Genomic DNA, 21,864 nt, shown 5'->3' with positions numbered 1-21,864 from the left:
AGTATCAGGAACAAGCTGCCAGAGGCTGTAGGAAAGGCTGGTACAATTTTGTCTTTTAAAAAGCATTTAGACAATTACATGGGTAAGATGGGTATAGAGGGATATGGGCTAAATGCGGGCAAGTGGGACTAGCTTAATGGTAAAAGCTGGACGGCATGGAGAAGTTGGGCCAAGGGCCTGTTTGCATGGTGTAAACCTCTAGGACATGTGCACACACACAACACACATACTTACCAAGCAAGAACTCTCTCCTGACAGTTGCTGTGTTGCTGTTGACCTTCAGACAGGTTCAGTTTTCTAATGGGCTTTTCAAAAAAGGAAATTGGACACACAAAGCTGCCTGGAAGTTGAAAGAAGCAACACAACTCCACAGCAAAATGAACACTGACAGACTGGCTTTAAAAAGATCAGAGCTCTCCGATTCTCTGCACCCAATGTTTGGTAATGTCTGCTACAGTCGCAATCAGTATAAGTTTCATGTTTATTATTACCACAAATTGGGACCAATAACTTTCAAACAGGTTTTGGATAAATATTTAATGTTGAAAAATCAGTGAGACTAAAGGAAAGGATAATGGCAGAAGTCTAACTGTGCAGTTATTTCAAAAAGCTGGCACAGGAATGTTGGGCCAAATGGCCTCCTTCTCTGCCATATCTTTCTATGATTCAATTTGAACTCTCACATTTAATTATATTTGTATCCAAACATTTAACATTCTACTGTTCTATTCCATTGCCTTAATCTTACTATTTTCCTACATTGAACTGTACAGGCCATCATCCTGTCAGCCTTTCTTTGACTTCCAAATATATTTCAGGTATCCTGACATAACTTTCTACCATCAGCAGATTTTCATAATATTCCCTCAATTCCCAAGACTAGATCATTTAAAAAAATATGGTAAATAAAAGGCACAAAAACAGAAAAATGCTGGAAAATCTCAGCAGGTCAAATAAAGGCATCGCTCTGCTGGTAAGCAGCCACTAAATCTATCTGAGGAATGTCAATAAGTTTGTTATCAATTCTCCACTGGCTATGTTTCCATTGGTTATGTAGGATGGCATGGTGGCACAATGGTTAGCACTACTGCCTCACAGCGCCAGGGACCCAGGTTCAATTCCTGGTTTGGGTCACTGTCTGTGTGGAGTCTTCTGTATGTTCTTCCCGTGTCTAAGTGGGTTTCCTCCAGGTGCTCTGGTTTCCTCCGAAAGACATGCTGGACCTGAACAGGTGCTGGAGTGTGGCGACTAGGGGAATTTCACAGTAACTTCATTGCAGTGTTAACGTAAGCCTTACTTGAGACTAATAAATAAACTTTACTTTACTCCATTGACTGAAATTCCCACTGGAAGCTTGGTCCAATCCAATCCATTTTGGAAACATGTTCCAGTCATATCGACAGTGCTTCCAAAAATCCCACCAGGTTCAACCTGCCTTATCATCATCCAGTATTGATGGGCCTCTCAGTGATAGAGATTTTATATAAAACTTCCCAGAGCCTAAACCCCAGGGAGAGAGACCCTAAACCTCAGGGAGAGAGACCCTAAACCCCAGGGAGAGAGACCCTAAACATAAGAACTAGGAGCAGGAGTATACCATCTGGCCCCTCGAGCCTGCTCTGCCTTTCAATGAGATCATGGCTGATCTTTTTGTGGACTCAGCTCCACTTACCTACCCACTCACCATAACCCTTAATTCCTTTACTGTTCAAAAATTCATCTATCTTGCCGTAAAAACATTCAGTGAGGGAGCCTCAACTGCTTCACTGGGCAGGGAATTCCACAGATTCACAATCCTTTGTGTGAAGAAGTTCCTCCTCAACACAGTCCAGATATGTTCCCCCTTATTTTGAGACTATGCCTCCTGGTTCTAGTTTCACCCACCAGTAGAAACAACTTCCCTGCTTCTATCTTACCTATTCCCTTCATAATCTTACATATTTCTATAAGATCTCCCCTCATTCTTCTGAATTCCAATGAATATAGCCCCAGTCTACTCAGTCTCTCCTCATAAGTCAACCCTCCCAACTCAGGAATCAACCCAATGAATTTCCTCTGCACCCCCTCCAGTGCCAGTAAGGTCTCAAGTAAGGAGACCAAAATGGTACACAGTACGCCACACGTGGCTTCACCAGCACCTTATACAGCTGCAACATAATCTCGCTGTTCTGAAACTCCATCCCTCTAGAAGTGAAGAACAAAATTCCATTTGCCTTCTTAATTACCGGCTGCATCTGCAAACCAACTCCTTGTGATTCTTGCATAAGGACACCCAGGTCCCTCAGCACAGCAGCATGCTGCAATTTTTTACTATTTAAATAATAGTCCATTTTGCTGTTATTCCTACCAAAATGGATGATCTCACATTTACCAACATTGTACTCCATCTGCCAGACCCTCGCCCACTCACTTATCCCTTTGCAGACTTTCAGCGTCCTCTGCACACTTTGCTCTGCCACTCATCTTATTGTCATCTGCGAATTTTCACACTACACTTGGTCCCCAACCCCAAATCATCCATGTAAATTGTAAATAATTGCAGTCCCAAAACTGATCCTAGGGCACACCACTAGTCACTGATTGCCAACCAAAAAAATACCCATTTACCCCCACTTTTTGCTTTCTGTTAGTTAACCAATCCTCTATCCATGCTAATACATTACCCGTAACACTGTGCACCTTTATCTTATGTAGCAGTCTTTGGTGCAGCACCTTGTCAAATGCCTTCTGGAAATCCAGATACACCACATCCACAGGTTCCCCACTGCACATATAATGTTCTCAAAGAATTCCACCAAATTAGTCAAACATGATCTGCCCTTCATGAACCCGTGCTGCGTCAGATGTCTCGCTATTTCTTCCTTGATGATAGATGCAAGTGTTTTCCTTAATACAGAAGTTAAGCTAACTGGCCTATAGTTCCTGCCTTCTGTCTACCTCCTTTTTTAAACAGTGGCGTCACATTTGCTGCTTTCCAATCTGTGGGAACCACTCCAGAGTCCAGTGAATTTTGGTAAATTACCACTAGTACATTTGCTATTCCCCCCACCCCCCCGCCATCACTTTTAGATCCCTGGGATACATTAGAGTCAGGGTCAGGACCAGGAGACTTGTCTACCTTTAGCCCCATTAGCTTACCCCACACTACCTCTTTCATAATAATGATAGTTTCTAGGTTCTCACCTGCCATAGCCTTCCTGTCAGCAATTTTTGACGTTATTTGTGTTTTCCACAGTGAAGACCGACACAAAATACCTTTAAACCCAGGGGGGAGTGAGAGATACCCTAACCCTCTGGGAGAGAGGCCCTAAAGCCGCTGTCAGGCCTGTGGTCAAGGCCACTGTTGCCATGGTAACAAATGGAACGGTGAGGCCGGCCCGAATGTTAGTCTTCCGTGCCCGTTGGGCACCGCAGGGGCTGAGGTGCCTTATAGACCCCGATAATCACATTTTGATTTGACGTGTCTTAAGTTTCCTTTGTACCTTTTGTTTCTGTTCAGGCCGTTCCCCCTCCTTTTGGGGAGCTGCCCCCTTTTTCTTTGTCCGAACGTAATTTAAGTTAGTTTACTTGTTTGACCCGCCCAAAAGACCCACCCAAAAGACCGGCCCGAATGTTAGTCAGCTACAGCCGTTGTCCGGGTAACGGCGAGCGTGGGCGGGGCATGACCGCCGGAGCAGGGCTAGATGGGCATCGGGCGCAGGCGCGGCTAGCTAGGGGGCGGGGCTAGCTAGAGAACGGGGCCGTTCAGTGGGCGGGGCCCGGTGGGGCGGAGTTGCATTGGGGGGTGTGGCCGGGCTGGACGGGCTGGACGGGCCTAGGGCGCAGGCGCGGCGCTCCTGGGAAGCGGGTCGCGGGTGAAGATGTCGCTGGAATTTGAGCTGTGTCCCGGGCGGCCGATCGGAGGCGATCAGCCCTGCTTCATCATCGCCGAGATCGGCCAGAACCATCAGGGCAGCATGGAGATCGCCAAGCAGATGATTCGGATGGTCAAGGTGGGGGTAACTGCCGGGCCGGGGGGGGGAATGGGGTGGGTTGAGGAGGAGGGGAGAGGGGGGGGAGGGGAGAGGGGAGAGGGGGGGAGAGGGGAGAGGGGGGGGTGGGGGGGGGGTTTGGAGGGAGGGAGGGAGGGGGGTTTTGGAGGGGGGGCGGTTTCGGCCCTGCCCGGCTGCTGAGGAAGGAATGTTAAAGTGACACCTTCGAAGTAAATGCAGGTTCCGGGGAGCTGGGGGAAAAGTCCCATCTGTTTTCCAGTGTTTTTTTTGGATTGGGGGAGTGTGTGCTGGAGCAGGTGAGATACGATGCTGTCAGGAGCTGTGGTAATGGAAGGAAGATCCTGACGATGCTTCACTCCTCAGCTCCCATATAACAGTTTGGACAGATTAATCAAAACAAGTTCAGTGCCTTTACTGGAGTAAAATTCGGTAAAGTGCCTCGATGCAGAGTAAATCACAGAATTTCATCTTGAACACTAGAGGAGATGGTTAGGACAGGTGAGTCAAGATATCTTGTGGTGCAGTGGGTGACATCCCTGACTCTTGGCCTGAAGCTTTGTGTTAAAGCCCAAACAGGTTGATTATCAGTCTGCAAATCCCTCCACCACACCTCACCGTGGGCTGTTAAGAGAATTTCCTGGTTGGCCATTACTGCAGAAGACATCAGACCACTGTGGTACTTAGCCGAGCATAATCATAGATATACCCAAAGAAAGGCCGTGGTCAACAATACCCTCTTACAGCCTGGTACCTGGAGGAGGAGGAGGACCAGGTGAGTAAAACCTTGGTCACTGAGGCTGATATGACTGTTCACAACTCATTCCTGTTGGGTGAGTTTGGTTAAATTGATCCTTTAGAATATTTTCTAAATAATCTTGTTTCAACATTAGGGATACGAGCCGCCAAGGAAGAAATAGTAATTTGTGTTTCAGTGCAGCAAGATTTTGTTGCTAACTGGCTTGGGTTTTCTAGTAGCCAATTGAAATATTCAATGTTAGAAAAAGGGTAAGTATTTTGTAAATGTGTGCCTTGTTTCTCATTCATAGGAATGTGGAGCAGACTGTGCTAAGTTCCAAAAGAGTGAGTTGGAGTACAAATTTAACAAGAAAGCTTTAAAAAGGCCTTATCCATCTAAACACTCATGGGGAGACACCTATGGAGATCACAAGCGCTACCTGGAGTTCAGTCACGAGCAGTATAGGGAACTCTCCAAATTTGCAGAAGAAGTTGGTATCTTTTTCACAGCATCTGGTATGGATGAGGTATGTCCTATTTTTAGATTATTTATTTGTTTTACTATTTTATTTCTGATTAAGAACATAAGAACATAAGAACATAAGAAATAGGAGCAGGAGTAGGCCATCTGGCCCTTCGAGCCTGCCCCGCCATTCAATAAGATCATGGCTGATCTGTCGTGGCTCAGTTCCACTTTCCCGCCCTCTCCCCATAACCCTTAATCCCCTCTCTTATCAAAAACCCATCAACCCGCTTCTTAAAAATATTTAGCGAGGCAGCCTCCACCACTTCAACGGGCAGAGAATTCCAGAGATTCACCACCCTTTGAGTGAAGAAGTTCCTCCTCAACTCCGTTCTGAACTGCCCCCCCTTTATCTTGAGGCTGTGCCCCCTAGTCCTACTGTCTTTTTTGAGCGGGAAGAGTCTTTCCACCTCTATCCTATCCATCCCATTCATCATCTTATACGTCTCAATGAGATCTCCCCTCATTCTTCTAAACTCTAACGAGTACAAGCCTAGTTTATTCAGCCTCTCCTCATAGCTCAACCCCCTCAACTCCGGTATCAGCCTAGTAAACCTCCTCTGCACTCCCTCCAAGGCCAAAATAGCCCTACAATGTCTTATATTTGTAGAGTGTTTAAAATCCAGTTTGTAAATTCCATCTTTTCATTTTGCTTGGATGTTTCAATAATAGATTTCATTTAAAATAAAAAAGGATGGATAGCTGAAAGCTATGTTTCTTCCTAACACCACGAGGGCTGGTATCTCTGTATTGTTAGGAAGAGCTGTTGCTTAATGACCACATTCACAAACTCTCTAGTTATGCTACCCACAGGTTTCTACCCTATTCAGAATAGCACGTTTGATTTATTGGTGATCTGCTCATGGACTTCAGTTTACCGATGTGTTCAACACCCTTAGCCATCTGTTAAATTTTTAATTGATCCTTAACCTCGTCAGTTTTTTGAGGGGAAGGGTTCCAGATTTTCAGCATCCTTTGTATGAAGATGTGCTTCACTCTGAACAGCCTAACTCAGCTTTAAGATCATGTTTGCTGATTCTAGGCTCCTTTTCCCCAGAGGAAATGGCGTAGAGAGAAACCACCAAATCCTTTAATCATTTAGATTGTGAACACGTCACATAGATCATTTATTAGTCTTTCACAAACAGGTACTGCTGGTAATAATCTACCACCAGTACAATACTGACTTGATGTGAAACAGTTAGCAGGAGTAACTGTTTATCAGACAGTTCCTGTCCCACACCTGGTGCTGTCAATTGTTTCCCGTTCTTGTGGAGACTATTCGCTGCCTGTGTGCACAAGATGGGAACTCTGGCAAAATCCAGGCTGTTATTTCTAGAAAGGCGCTGAAAGGGGAGCATTGTTTATCTTCACTATTGTTAAGTCAAAATCCTAGAATTTTATTTCCAACAGATTTGAGGGTGGACTACAGCAGTTCAAGAAGTCTGTTCCACAATTAGGGATGGGCAGTAATTGGCAGCCAAGCCAGCAACGCCCACATCCTGTAAAGACTCGTTCATGTTTTATTCAGGCAGCTGGTACACCTGCAAACTCTTTTCTGGTTAACTCTCAAACTGTTTTCCTTTGTTAATATTTGTTGAAGCTTAATTTGGTGAATTGAGTTCATTGTCATTTCACTATTTGAGTATCTTTGCAGTGGGTACAGGCTGAAATCGAGATTGTTGAAATGAATTGAGTGGAGAGGAGAAAGATTAGCAAGCAATAAGGAAGTTTAGAAGTGGAAAGATACAGCAGAACATCCAGATAAGTAGTAATGTTAGAATGGAAAAAAGAATAAAAGGACTGATCACCAAAATCCATGCCAGCTGGCTGAGTGTTTGTTCCTCTATTGCAGATGGCAGTTGAATTTCTTCATGAACTGAATGTACCTTTCTTCAAAGTTGGTTCTGGGGACACTAATAACTTTCAATATTTGGAAAAAACTGCCAAGAAAGGTAAGAGAAACCGGTATAATTTTCCATGTTTTTAATACCTTGTATTAAGTTGATCTTTCTCAACATCCTAACTGTAACTGTAACACTACATTCTGCATTCTCTCCTTTTCTTCTCTATGAACAGTATGCTTTGTCTGTATAGAATCATAAACTCCTACAGTGCAGAAGGAGGCCATTCAGCCCATCGAGTGTGCACCAACCACAATCCCACCCAGGCCCCACCCCCACTATCACACCCATTCACCCTAGCTAGTCCCCGTGACACTAATGGTCAGTTTAGCATGGCTAATGTGCCTAACCCGCACATCTTTGGACCATGGGAGGAAACTGGAGCATCTGGAGGAAACCCAAGCAGGCACAGGGAGAATGTACAAACTCTACACAACCCGTGACCAAGCCAGGAATTGAACCTGGATCCGTAGCTGTGAGGCATCAGTGCTACTGTGCCACCAAGTGCACAAGAAACAATACCTTTCACTGTATGCTAATACATGTGACAATAAATCAAATCAAATGTTACGATTCAGTTTCTAATTGTACTACTGATCTGTGTGGGCAGGTCGACCAATGGTGATCTCCAGTGGAATGCAGAGCATGCAAACAATGAGAGAAGTTTACAAAACTGTCAAACCCATCAACCCAAAGTTTTGCTTCCTCCAGTGCACCAGTGCATACCCACTGAAACCTGAAGACACACATCTACGTATCATCACGGTCAGTATAATGCCCAAATACTAGAGTATTCTTATTGAAATTTCCTCAATTTTGGGACAAATCTGCCTTTGTGTTTTTTCCCATCTGTGGACAATTGCCTTTCCATTCTGTGCACTGCCTGCCTTCCCTACAATTTATAGAATGTTGCAGCATTGATTTAAAGATTAAAATCTTGTCTCATTTTCTTTGCTCTTAGCTGTGATGAAGGGTCATCCTGACTCGAACTGTTGGCACTATTGTCTCCCAACAGATGCTGTCAAACCTGCTGAGATTTTCCAGCATTTTCTGTTTTTGTCTCAGATGCCAGTATCCATAGTATTTTGCTTTTATCTGGGCTGGTCCCTGTTGGCTTTTAACCTTTGTAACTTTGATCTGTCCGCATTCCATCAGGCCTTGCTTGCAGAAAATGTTTAGCTGAGTTTGATTTAGAGTGTCTGATTTTATGTTGGCCCTAGTTGCTTAGGCTATTGGTCAGTTGGCCACAGCGTGTGTTGGAATAGTCAACCAAGTTGCATGTGACCCCATTCTCCTACAACCTCAAATATACAACCAATAACCCACCTAGTGTTTGGCAGCTATCAGTAACTTGTATGCTGTATTGTCTTAATCTCTGGAGATGGACGCTACAGATTTTAACTTTTGGAAGGGTACATAATTTGAATCTGTTTGAAACTATTCCTTGTATTAGATAATTGCCTTTTGAATTGGCAATGAGCAAGGTTCATTGCTCATGAATCTAGAGCAATTCATGATTGCTCAACTTTCCTGATTTTCCACACCCGATTGGGGCATGTATTTGGCAGTGAGTGGAAACGTGCAGGAAGGATCTGGACATGTTTCGCAGTGGTGTAAGTTCAGGACATGATCATAGAAATTAAAAACAGGAGGAGGCCATTTGGCCCTTGGAGCCTGCTTCGCCATTCGTTTTAATCATGGCTGATCATCAAATTCAATATCCCAATTTTCCACACCCCCCCCCATATCCCGTGATCCCTTTAGCCTCAAGAGCTATATCTTGTCTCTTCTCCCCGTCCCGTGTTTCCTGCTGTTCAACATTGGGAACATAGTAATGAGAAGCAAATTGAATCTGGGACAAAATTTATTTTCTTGGATTAATTGAGGAAAATAATTAATGATCTAGATTTGGATGTGTAGAGCCCAATTTCAAACTTTGCGTATAACACAAAATGTGGAATGATTGTGAAGTGTGAGAAGGATCGAGATAGATTATAAGAGGACATAAACAGCTGGTGGATAAGTTGATTTATTATTGTCACATGTATTAACATACAATGAAAAGTATTGCTTCTTGTAAGCTAGACAGACAAAACATACCAGAGTGCAGAATGTAGTGTTACAGTCATAGCTAGGGTGTAGAGAAAGATCAACTTAATGCAAGGTAGGTCCATTCAAAAGTCTGACAGCAGCAGGGAAGAAGCTGTTCTTGAGTCGGTCAGTACATGACCTCAGACTTTTGTATCTTTTTACCGATGGAGGAAGGTAGAAGAGAGAATGTCTGGGGGTGTGTGGGATCGTTAATTACACTGGCTGCTTTGCCAGGTGTAAACAGAGTCAATGGATGGGAGGCTGGTTTGTGTGATGCACTGGGCTACAATCGTGATCTTTTGTAATTTCTTGTGGTCTTGAGCAGAGCAGGAGCCCATACCAAGCTGCAATACAACCAAAAAGAATGCTTTCTATGGTACATCTGTAAAAGTTGGTGAGAGTTAGAACATAGAACATAGAAAACTTCAGCACAAACAGGCCCTTCGGCTCACAAATTGCACTGATCATATCACTCCCTACTCAGCCTACCTATAACCCCAATTCCATTAAATCCCATGTACTCATCCAGAAGTCTCTTAAAAGACCCCAACGAGTTTGCCGCCTCCACCACCACCGACGGCAGTCGATTCCATTCACCCACTACCGTCTGAGTGAAAAACTTACCCCTGACATCTGTACCTACTCCCCAGCACCTTAAACCTGTGTCCTCTCATAGCAAGCCTTTCAGCCCTGGGAAATAGCCTCTGAGAATCCACCTGATTAATACCTCTCAACATGTTATAAACCTCTATCAGGTCACTTCTCATCCTTCGTCTCTCCAAGGAGAAAAGACTGAGCTCCCTCAACCTATCCTCATAAGACATGCTATCCAATCCAGGCAATATCCTTGTAAATCTCCCCTGCACCCTTTCAATAGCTTCCACGTCTTTCTTGTAATGATGCGACCAGAACTGCGCACAGTACTCCAAGTGGGATCTGACCAGGGTCTTATACAGCTGCAGCATTATCTCCCGAGTCCTAAACTCAGTCCCTCGATTGATGAAGGCCAGTACACCATATGCCTTCTTAACCGCATCCTCCACCTGCGAGGCCAATTTAAGAGTCCTATGGACCAGGACCCCAAGGTCCTTCTGATCCTTTGATGGCTTGCTCACCCCCTCCCACAAAATCTTCGTATTCTCCATCTCCACAACCGTCCAAAATACGTCTGTTCCTCGAACTCTGGACTCTCGATTTCAGTCACTCCACACTTGGCAGCCATGCCTTCAGCTGCAAAGGTCCTAAGCTTTCAAATTCCCCCCCAACCCTCTGAGCCTCTCTATCTTTTTTTCTCTCTAAGTAGGGGAATATAACTTATTACTTGTTTACAGGAGTCTCTTGCTCATATCTATGAGTTAGGTAACAAACCATATTGGATCTGATCGATCTCTTAACTAATTGCTTACCCAATTCATTACTTGCTTTGTTGTTGAATTTTTTTTTCTTTCTGCTTCCAGGAATACAAAAAGGAATTCCCAGATATTCCTATTGGATACTCTGGCCATGAAACTGGAATTGCTATAAGCATAGCAGCAGTGGCAATGGGCGCTAAGGTTTTGGAACGACATGTGACCATGGATAAAACCTGGAAGGGTAGTGACCATCAAGCTTCACTGGAGCCCAGTGAGCTTCAAGAACTAGTTCGCTCAATCCGTACTGTAGAAAAAGCTTTTGGATCATCCGTCAAACACCTGCTGCCGTGCGAGATGGCCTGCCAGAACAAGGTAACTTCTCCTCCAGTGGTTTATCTAGAGTGTTGAGGAACAAAATCAATCTGAAACAAGTGTTGAAAGTTATTTCCTTGTGTGCCAGTACTTTACTGCTTATTCAGTGCCATCATGTGAAAACAAGGAAAGTCAGTTTAGGCTGTGTTCAAAATGGATTTCTTATAAACACTCTCTCTTATAAACACAATAGTTATCAGTTATTTTTCTACAGAATTATTACTTTTTTATCCTTTGGTAGGATGTGGGTGTTGCTGGCAAGGCCAGTATTTGTTACCTTTTATAAAATGAAAAGGCTTTCAGAGGACAGTGAAGTCACCCACATTGTTGCAGGTCTGGAGTCACATATAGGCCAGACTGGGTAAAGACGGCAGATGCCCTTGAACATAGAACATTACAGCGCAGAACAGGCCCTTCGGCCCACGATGTTGCGCCGACCAGTTTAAAAAAAACAATGACCCACTAACCTAAACCAAACCCTTTCCATCCATAAACCTATCCACGGATCTCTTAAACACCCCCAAACTAGGCGCATTTACAACCGCAGCAGGCAGGGCATTCCAATCCCTCACCACCCTCTGGGTAAAGAACCTACCCCTGACATCCGTCCTATAACTACCCCCCCCTTAATTTAAAGCCATGCCCCCTCATGCTAGCTTTCTCCATCCGAGGAAAAAGGCTATCACTATCCACCCTATCTAAACCTCTAATCATCTTATATGTTTCAATAAGATCCCCTCTTAGCCGCCTTCTTTCCAGTGAAAACAACCCCAAATCCCTCAGTCTCTCCTCATAGGACCTCCCCTCCATACCAGGCAACATCCTGGTAAACCTCCTCTGCACCCTCTCCAAAGCCTCCACATCCTTCCTGTAATGTGGGGACCAGAACTGCACACAATACTCCAAGTGCGGCCGCACCAGAGTTGTGTACAGTTGCAACATGACGCTGCGACTCCTAAATTCAATCCCCCTACCAATAAACGCCAAGACACCGTATGCCTTCTTAACAACCTTATCTACTTGATTCCCAACTTTCAGGGATCTATGTACACATACACCTAGATCCCTCTGCTCCTCCACACTATTCAAAGTCCTCCCGTTAGCCCTATACTCAACACATCTGTTATTCCTACCAAAGTGAATCACCTCACATTTCTCCGCATTAAACTCCATCCGCCACCTCTCAGCCCAGCTCTGCAACCTGTCTAAGTCTCCCTGCAAACTATGACACCCTTCCTCACAATCTACCACACCTCCGACTTTGGTGTCATCAGCAAATTTACTAATCCACCCAGCTATACCCTCATCCAGATCATTAATAAAAATTACAAACAGCAGTGGCCCCAAAACAGATCCCTGAGGCACACCACTCGTAACCGAACTCCATGACGAATATTTACCATCAACCACCACCCTCTGTCTCCTATCTGCTAGCCAATTCCTGATCCAATTTCCTAGACTACCCTCAATCCCATACATCTGCATTTTCTGCAGAAGCCTTCCATGGTGAACCTTATCAAACGCCTTACTAAAATCCATATATACCACGTCCACTGCCTTACCCCCATCCACCTCTTTGGTCACTTTCTCAAAAAACTCAATAAGGTTAGTAAGGCACGACCTACCCGCTACAAAACCATGCTGACTATCTCCAATCAATTCATTACTCTCCAAATAACTATAAATCCTATCCCTAATAATTTTTTCTAAAACCTTGCCCACAACAGAAGTAAGACTGACCGGTCTATAATTCCCGGGGAAGTCTCTGATCCCCTTCTTAAACAATGGGACAACATTCGCTACCCTCCAATCTTCCGGTACTATACCAGAGACCAACGACGACCTGAAGATCAGAGCCAGAGGCTCTGCAATCACCTCTCTTGCCTCCCAGAGAATCCTAGGGTAAATCCCATCCGGACCAGGGGACTTATCTATTTTCAAACCCTCTAGAATATCCAGCATATCCCCCTTATCAACTGCAATACTGTCTATTTTACACCCCTGCAACCCAGTGTCCTCCTCAGCTATATTCATGTCCCCCTGCGTGAACACCGAAGAGAAATATTGGTTCAATGCCTCACCAATCTCTTCCGGTTCCACACACAATTTCCCTCTACTGTCTGTAACTGGCCCTAATCTTGCCCTAACCAACCTTCTGTTCTTGACATACCTATAGAACGCCTTAGGATTCTCCTTAATCCTATCAGCCAAAGTCTTCTCATGTCCTCTTTTAGCCCTTCTTAACTCCCTCTTCAACTCCCTCCTAGCCAATCTAAAGCTTTCTAATGCACTACCTGAGCCCTCAAGCCTCATCCGAACATAAGCCTCCTTTTTCTTTTTAACCAACGAATCAACTTTTTTAGTGCACCACGGTTCCCTAGCCCTACCAAATAAGAACATAAGAAATAGGAGCAGGAGTAGGCCATCCAGCCCTTCGAGCCTGCCCCGCCATTCAATAAGATCATGGCTGATCTGTCGCTGCTCAGTTCCACTTTCCCGCCCTCTCCCCATAATCCTTAATCCCCTCTCTTATCAAAAACCCATCAACCCGCGTCTTAAAAATATTTAGCGAGGCAGCCTCCACCACTTCAACGGGCAGAGAATTCCAGAGATTCACCACCCTTTGAGTGAAGAAGTTCCTCCTCAACTCCGTTCTAAACCGCCCCCCTTTTATCTTGAGGCTGTGCCCCCTAGTCCTACTGTCTTTTTTGAGCGGGAAGAGTCTCTCCACCTCTATCCTATCCATCCCATTCATCATCTTATACGTCTCAATGAGATCTCCCCTCATTCTTCTAAACTCTAACGAGTACAAGCCTAGTTTATTCAGCCTCTCCTCATAGCTCAACCCCCTCAACTCCGGTATCAGCCTGGCTATCAGATAGGAGACAGAGGGTGGTGGTGGATGGTAAATATTCATCATGGAGTACAGTTACGAGTGGTGTGCCTCAGGGATCTGTTTTGGGGCCACTGTTGTTTGTAATTTTTATTAATGATCTGGATGAGGGTATAGTTGGGTGGATTAGTAAATTTGCTGATGACACCAAAGTTGGAGGTGTGGTAGATTGTGAGGAAGGGTGTCATAGTCTGCAGGGAGACTTAGATAGGTTGCAGAGCTGGGCCGAGAGGTGGCGGATGGAATTTAATGCGGAGAAGTGTGAGGTAATTCACTTTGGTAGGAGCAACAGATGTGTCGAGTATAGGGCTAACGGGAGGACTTTGAATAGTGTGGATGAACAGAGGGATCTAGGTGTGTGTGTACATAGATCCCTGAAAGTTGGGAATCAAGTAGATAAGGTTGTTAAGAAGGCGTACGGTGTCTTGGCGTTTATTGGTAGGGGGATTGAATTTAGGAGTCGCAGTGTAATGTTGCAACTGTACACTACTCTAGTGCGGCCGCACTTGGAGTACTGTGTGCAGTTCTGGTCCCCGCATTACAAGAAGGATGTGGAGGCGTTGGAGAGGGTGCAGAGGAGGTTTACTAGGATGTTGCCTGGTATGGTGGGGAGGTCCTATGAGGAGAGACTGAGGGATTTAGGGTTGTTTTCGTTGGAAAGAAGGCGGCTAAGAGGGGATCTTATTGAAACATATAAGATGATTAGAGGTTTAGATAGGGTGGATAGTGATAGCCTTTTTCCTCGGATGGAGAAAGCTAGCACGAGGGGGCATGGCTTTAAATTAAGGGGGGGTAGCTACAGGACGGATGTCAGGGGTAGGTTCTTTACCCAGCGGGTGGTGAGGGATTGGAATGCCCTGCCTGCTGCAGTTGTAAATGCGTCTAGTTTGGGGGCGTTTAAGAGATCTCTGGATAGGTTTATGGACGAAAAGGGATTGGTATAGGCTAGTGGGTCATTGTTTTTGTAACTGGTCGGCGCAACATCGTGGGCCGAAGGGCCTGTTCTGCGCTGTAATGTTCTATGTTCTATGTTCTATGTTAAACCTCCTCTGCACTCCCTCCAAGGCCAAAATATCTTTGCGCAGGTGTGGCGCCCAAAACTGCACACAGTACTCCAGCTGCGGCCTCACCAATGCCCTATACAGCTGCAGCAAGACCTCCCTACTTTTATATTCAATCCCCCTTGCTATGAAGGCCAGCATCCCATTCGCCTTCCTGACCACCTGCTGCACCTGCAAGCTGGGTTTTTGCGACTCATGCACAAGGACCCCGAGGTCCCTCTGCACCGCCGCCTGCTGCAGTTTTTCGCCCCGTAAGTAATAGTCCTTCCGACCATTATTCCTACCAAAGTGGACCACCTCACACTTGCCAACATTAAATTCCATTTGCCGTTTCCTGGCCCATTCGCCCAGCCTATCTAGATCCTTCTGCAGACTCTCCACACCCTCCGCACAATTTGCCGTTCCCCCAATCTTGGTGTCATCAGCAAATTTCGACACCCTACACTCGGTTCCCTCCTCCGGATCATCTATATAATCACGGACTCACAGTAGCTGCTCCTTGAAAAAACTCCACATTTCGGACGTTCCCAGTCCCTGTAATCTCCTAGTCCAACCTATGCTTCCTAATTCTCTCCTAATAGCTTCATAATTACCCTTCCCCTAGCTAAAACTACTGACCCAAGGTTCATGCCTATCCCTTTCCATCACTAAGGTGAACGTAACCGAATTGTGGTCACTATCACCAAAATGCACACCAACTTCCAAGTCTAGCACCTGGTCTGGCTCATTTCCCAGTACCAAATCCAATATAGCCTCACCTCTAGTTGGCCTATCTACATACTGAGTCAAAAAACCTTCCTGCACGCTTTGTACAAAAACTGACCCCTCTAACGAGCTAGAGCTATAGCAATTCCAATCAATATTAGTAAAGTTAAAGTCCCTCATAACAATTACCCTACTACTTTCACTCCTAACCAGGATTGTCTCCGCAATCCTTTCCTCAACCTCTCTAGAACTTTTAGGAGGTCTATAAAAGACTCCCAACAGGGTGACCTCTCCTCTCCTATTTCTAATCTCCGCCCATACTACCTCAACAGACAAGTCCTCATCAAACTTCCTCTCTGACACCGTGATACAGTCCTTGACCAATAATGCTACCCCTTCCCCCCTTCTACCTCCTTCTCTACTCCGACTAAAACATTTGAACCCCGGGACCTGCAGCAACCATTCCTGCCCCTGCTCTATCCATGTCTCTGAAATGGCCACAACATCGAAGTCCCAGGTACTGATCCACGCTGCAAGTTCATCCACTTTATTGCGAATACTCCTCGCATTAAAGTATACGCATTTCAAACCCTGCTCCGCCCCACCCCCACGATGCTGTGCATTGCAGTCCCCAACTATGCCCCCCTCACTTTCACCCCCTCTACTCAGGATCCCACCCCCCCTCCGAATCAGTTTAAACCTCCCTGCAAAGCCTTTGCAAATTTACCCCCCAGGATATTGGTTCCCCTCTGATTCAGGTGTAGACCATCACTCTTATAGAGGTCCCACCTTCCCCAGAATGAGCCCCAATTGCTCAAGTACCTGAACCCCTCCCTCCTGAACCATCCCCTCAGCCACGAGTTCAAACTTTCTCTATTCCTCTCTACACTATCCCGTGGCACAGGCAAGAGTCCGGAGATAACCACTCTCTCTGACTTGGCCTTTAGTTTCCACCCCAACTCCATAAATCTCTGCTTAATATCCCCTTCCCTTAACCTCCCTATGTCATGCGTCCCCACATGAACTATAACTTGGGGTTGATCTCCCTCTCCCCTAAGAGTCCTGAATACCCTTTCCGATACATCCCGGACCCCAGCCCCTGGTAGGCAACACACCAGCCCTGAGTTCCTACCATTACCTCTGACTCTCCTATCCGTCCCCTTAACTGTGGAGTCCCCAATCACGAGGCCCAATCTTTTACATCCCCTAACCACCTGAGCTTTTACAATAGGCTAACCCCCAGAGACCTGCTCCCTTTGGCTATCCCCAGTTGATTCCTCCTCAACTGTAGCCTCCAGGACCGAAAACCTATTTTGGAGGGGAACAGCCCCAGGGGATTGTCCCCCCACTTGCTTCTTTCCCCTCCTCCTGGCAGTGACCCAAGACTCATTTCTAGGAGTGACTATCTCCTTATAACTCCTATCGATGTCCGCCTCCGCCTCCCGAATTATGCAGAGTTCCTCTAATTCCACCTCCAGCTCCTTTACACGCTCCTCCAGAAGCTGCAATCGAACACACTTCTTACAAGTAAAATCACCTGAAACACTACTGGAGTCCCTCACCACATACATCCCACAGGAGATGCAGCACACTGCCTGAACTGCCATCCCTGAAACAATTACCAGCAGAAAAATAAAAATATAAAAAAAAACTTCCCCCACACTTATAATTTAGGTTAGAGGAGGTGGGAGGGTGGGATTCTCTACCAGTGTAGAGGATCGGGTATCCTCTCTGCGCTAATTTATAGGGTTAGGGGCCCGAGGAAAAAAATCTACAACTACTGGTAAGCGTCCTAGCGACGACTTCCGGTTTCTAATTTAAAAAAAAACCGCCGAAACTCGCGACTTAAAAACTAGAAATAAAATGTTAAACAATATAAACAGAAAAATGTACCTTTTTTGCTGCCTCCTCACACGCCCAAAAATCGCTGCCTCTCGATACTGCTCCTCAGGAACAATCAGGGAAGGAAAAAGGGCCAGATGGGATTTTCCAACAATTAATAATAGTTTTGTGGTTACCATTACTGAAACTAGCTTTCAGTTCCAGATTTTATTTAATTGTTTTTAAATTGCCAAGGTGGGATTTGAATCCAAGTCTCCAAAGCATTAGCCCGGGTTTCTGGAGTATTAGTCCGGTGACATTGCCATCACACCATCTCTCATTATAAACCTAGTTAATATAATGTGAAGGAACTCTTATTGCATGTTTTATTGAAGCGGTTTAAATGTTTATCTTTCCATTTTTTATCTTTTGTAGCTGGGAAAATCAATAGTAGCCAAAGAGACTATTCCAGTAGGAACAAAACTGACCCTGGCCATGATGACTGTGAAGGTGGCAGAACCCAAAGGTATTGAACCAGACGATATCTTTAAACTGGTGGGGAAGCAAGTTAAAATCCACATAGATGCAGATGAAGCAATCACAGCTGACATGATTGAAAGTTAAAGAACAAAGCTTTATGCAGAGGTGGTGCACAAACTAAAAGTCTTAGAATTTTAAATTGCCAAATTTGTCCCCTCAGGGTGATCCCAATCAAGCCTTTTCATTTTATATTATCAGACTTTAATTGAGGAAAATGTCATGTTAAACTTCTGTAACTATTGTTCCATATCAATAAAAAAAATTGCGTCATCAAATGATATGTTGTTAAATTCCATCAGTGTTCTCGCTTTTTAAATATTTTTGTTGTAGAGTTTTTCCATTTTTGCAAACAATGCAACACAGCCTCAAAACTGGTTCAATACAGCTTGATCATTTCTCCAAATAGAAAAAGACAGGAGGTAACCATCACAGATGGTTCAGTATGTTCAGTCTAACCGGCACTTCCATATGTACAGAAAATAGAGAGGACAGGTAATAGGATAGAAGAGAGGGTAAAGCCTTGGAAACATGGCAGAGTAGAGCACACTCTCACATGTAGTATACCAGAGGCGTGTTACTCGCCTACAGAAAGTCTTTTAGGAGTAAATCATTGAGTAGTCATTGAGACGTATAAGATGATGAATGGGATGGATAGGATAGAGGTGGAGAGACTCTTCCCGCTCAGAAAGGACAGTAGGACTAGGGGGCACAGCCTCAAGATAAAGGGGGGGGCGGTTTAGAACGGTGTTGAGGAGGAACTTCTTCACTCAAAGGGTGGTGAATCTCTGGAATTCTCTGCCCGTTGAAGTGGTGGAGACTGCCTCGATAAATATTTTTAAGAAGCGGGTTGATGGGTTCTTGATAAGAGAGGGGATTAAGGGTTATGGGGAGAGGGCGGGAAAGTGGAACTGAGCCACGACAGATCAGCCATGATCTTATTGAATGGCGGGGCAGGCTCGAAGGGCCAGATGGCCTACTCCTGCTCCTATTTCTTATGTTCTTATGTTCTAAATCGGACATTACGGAACGGTGCAGATGGAGGAGGAGAAAGTGGGTTCCCGGACACACGTACTTTGTTTGAATAGAGGGGAGTATGGTAGGATGAGAGAAGAATTGGCGAATGTGGACTGGGGGAGCGCGTTGGAGGGAGGGTCTGCTGAGGAGCAGTGGAGGATCTTTAAGGAGATCTTTCTTGGTGCTCAGCGGAAATTTATTCCGATGGTCAAAAAGGACCGTAGGAGGAGAGGTAATAAGCCATGGATAACGAAGGAGGTGAAGGAAAGTGTTAAATTAAAAGCGGAGGAATTTAGAGTAGCTAAGAGTAGTGGGCGAGAAGAGGATTGGGAGAGGTTTAAATGTCAACAAAGATTGACAAAGAAGTTGATAAAGAAAGGTAGGAGAAACTATGAAGCTGGGCTAGCGCTTAATATAAAAAAGGATAGCAAGAGTTTTTATAAATATATAAAAAGGAAGAGGCTGGCTAGGGTGAACGTTGGTCCTTTAGAGGATGAGAAAGGGGAGCTAGTGGTAGGGGATGGGGATATGGCTAAGGTATTGAATAACTTTTTTGTTTCTGTCTTCACGGAGGAGGACGTGAATAATTTGCTGGGTGTTAGCGATGGAAAGGTGGTAGGACTGGAGGGTCTTATTGACATTACTGTTACTAGAGAGGCGGTGCTCGACAGACTGGAGGGGCTGATTGTGGACAAGTCCCCAGGACCGGATGGAATGCATCCGAGGGATCTGAAAGAAATGGCGGAGGTGATAGTGGATGCCTTGGTGGTTATGTTCCAGACGTCGCTGGATTCCGGGGAAGTGCCGGATGATTGGAAAACGGCTAATGTTATGCCGTTGTTTAAGAAGGGTGCCAGGCAAAAGGCAGGGAATTATAGGCCGGTTAGTTTAACGTCTGTGGTAGGTAAAATGTTAGAATCCGTCATTAAGGAGGAAATTGCAAGGCATCTTGAAGGGAATTGCTTGATAGAGCAGACGCAGCACGGTTTCATTAAAGGGAAGTCGTGTCTGACAAATTTACTGGAGTTCTATGAGGATGTGTCTAGGGCGGTGGATAGAGGAGAGCCGGTGGATGTGGTCTTTCTAGATTTTCAGAAGGCGTTTGACAAAGTACCTCACAAGAGGTTATTGCAGAAGGTCGAGGGACATGGAGTTGGGGGTAGGGTGTTAGCGTGGATAGAGGATTGGTTGTCAAATAGGAGGCAGAGAGTGGGGGTCAACGGGTGCTATTCGGATTGGCGGATGGTGACTAGTGGAGTGCCCCAGGGGTCGGTGCTGGGGCCTCAGCTTTTTACCATTTATATAGATGATCTGGAGGAGGGAACCGAGTGTAGGGTGTCGAAATTTGCTGATGACACCAAGATTGGGGGAACGGCAGATTGTGCGGAGGGTGTGGAGAGTCTGCAGAAGGATCTAGATAGGCTGGGCGAATGGGCCAGGAAATGGCAAATGGAATTGAATGTTGGCAAGTGTGAGGTGGTCCACTTTGGTAGGAAGAATGGTAGGAAGGACTATTACTTACGTGGCGAAAAACTGCAGCAGGCGACGGTGCAGAGGGACCTCGGGGTCCTTGTGCATGAGTCGCAAAAACCCAGCTTGCAGGTGCAGCAGGTGGTCAGGAAGGCGAATGGGATGCTGGCCTTCATAGCGAGGGGGATTGAATATAAAAGTAGGGAGGTCTTGCTGCAGCTGTATAGGGCATTGGTGAGGCCGCAGCTGGAGTACTGTGTGCAGTTTTGGGCGCCGCACCTGCGCAAAGATATTTTGGCCTTGGAGGGAGTGCAGAGGAGGTTTACTAGGCTGATACCGGAGTTGAGGGGGTTGAGCTATGAGGAGAGGCTGAATAAACTAGGCTTGTACTCGTTAGAGTTTAGAAGAATGAGGGGAGATCTCATTGAGACGTATAAGATGATGAATGGGATGGATAGGATAGAGGTGGAGAGACTCTTCCCGCTCAAAAAAGACAGTAGGACTAGGGGGCACAGCCTCAAGATAAAGGGGAGGCGGTTTAGAACGGAGTTGAGGAGGAACTTCTTCACTCAAAGGGTGGTGAATCTCTGGAATTCTCTGCCCGTTGAAGTGGTGGAGGCTGCCTCGCTAAATATTTTTAAGACGCGGGTTGATGGGTTTTTGATGAGAGGGGATTAAGGGTTATGGGGAGAGGGCGGGAAAGTGGAACTGAGCCACGACAGATCAGCCATGATCTTATTGAATGGCGGGGCAGGCTCGAAGGGCTGGATGGCCTACTCCTGCTCCTATTTCTTATGTTCTTGTACCTTCCGGAATGCATCCAATTTGGATCAGAGAATACAGTTTAGGAATTTCATTGCCATATGTTCCATAATAATTGTACCAATTCTGAACTGAAGAAGATTTCCCATTAATCAGAGGCAAAGGATATTCTTCCTTGCTGCAAATGTTAAGATATTCTACAGCCTTTTCTCATTGGCATCATTATCTTTTTGTCTGGGAGCCCCAGAATCAGGTACAAAGGATTAACCTGTATCAAAAATCTTTTCAAGCTCTAAGTTTGCCCAACCTGTAGGATTTTAATTTTGACAAAACCAAACAGTGTGTAGTCACCTCTCACTAAGTTGTTTATTTGAGAATATGGTAGGATCTATCATGTGCTTTTAGTTTGTAATATCAGATGGTGTAATATTTTAAGTTAGGCTCCTTTATTCTATTACAGATGTGAATTCTATTGGCATTTTCCCAGATACTGACTCTGGTACCGTCACCAATATTCACTGCAAGATCTTTTTCCCAAGATTGCAGAGTCTCTAGCATATTCACACAGGATCTAGAACATAATGTGTCATTAAATTTGCTGAATAATTGCTTTGGTTCCATAAATAGCA

At 45.3% G+C, this 21,864-nt stretch overlaps 1 protein-coding gene across 1 annotated transcript; it reads left to right on the top strand.

The window, feature by feature from the left end:
- Positions 1-3,828: 3,828 nt before the first annotated feature.
- nansa (N-acetylneuraminic acid synthase a) lies at positions 3,829-18,264 on the top strand. The gene is made up of 6 exons (XM_080200508.1): positions 3,829-3,992; positions 5,039-5,254; positions 7,106-7,205; positions 7,765-7,919; positions 10,703-10,969; positions 17,885-18,264. The coding sequence occupies exons 1-6, from the start codon at positions 3,861-3,863 to the stop codon at positions 18,071-18,073; spliced, it is 1,059 nt and encodes a 352-aa protein (XP_080056634.1). The 5' UTR covers positions 3,829-3,860; the 3' UTR covers positions 18,074-18,264.
- Positions 18,265-21,864: the final 3,600 nt, after the last annotated feature.

The sequence above is a fragment of the Carcharhinus amblyrhynchos genome, chromosome 1 (assembly GCF_965287045.1).
Source record: "Carcharhinus amblyrhynchos chromosome 1, sCarAmb.v2.hapA, whole genome shotgun sequence".
NCBI classification, from domain to species: domain Eukaryota; kingdom Metazoa; phylum Chordata; class Chondrichthyes; order Carcharhiniformes; family Carcharhinidae; genus Carcharhinus; species Carcharhinus amblyrhynchos.
Note: the sequence above shows the minus strand (reverse complement) of the source record. Positions and strands in the feature narration are given on the sequence as shown.

What these genes read in the sequence shown, in the direction of transcription:
- nansa (XM_080200508.1), top strand. Translation starts at nt 3,861, where the DNA reads ATGTCGCTGGAATTTGAGCTGTGTCCCGGGCGGCCGATCGGAGGCGAT. An exon ending in AGATGATTCGGATGGTCAAG is followed by an intron (nt 3,993 to 5,038) that starts GTGGGGGTAACT and finishes TCTCATTCATAG; the next exon opens with GAATGTGGAGCAGACTGTGC. An exon ending in AGATGGCCTGCCAGAACAAG is followed by an intron (nt 10,970 to 17,884) that starts GTAACTTCTCCT and finishes TATCTTTTGTAG; the next exon opens with CTGGGAAAATCAATAGTAGC.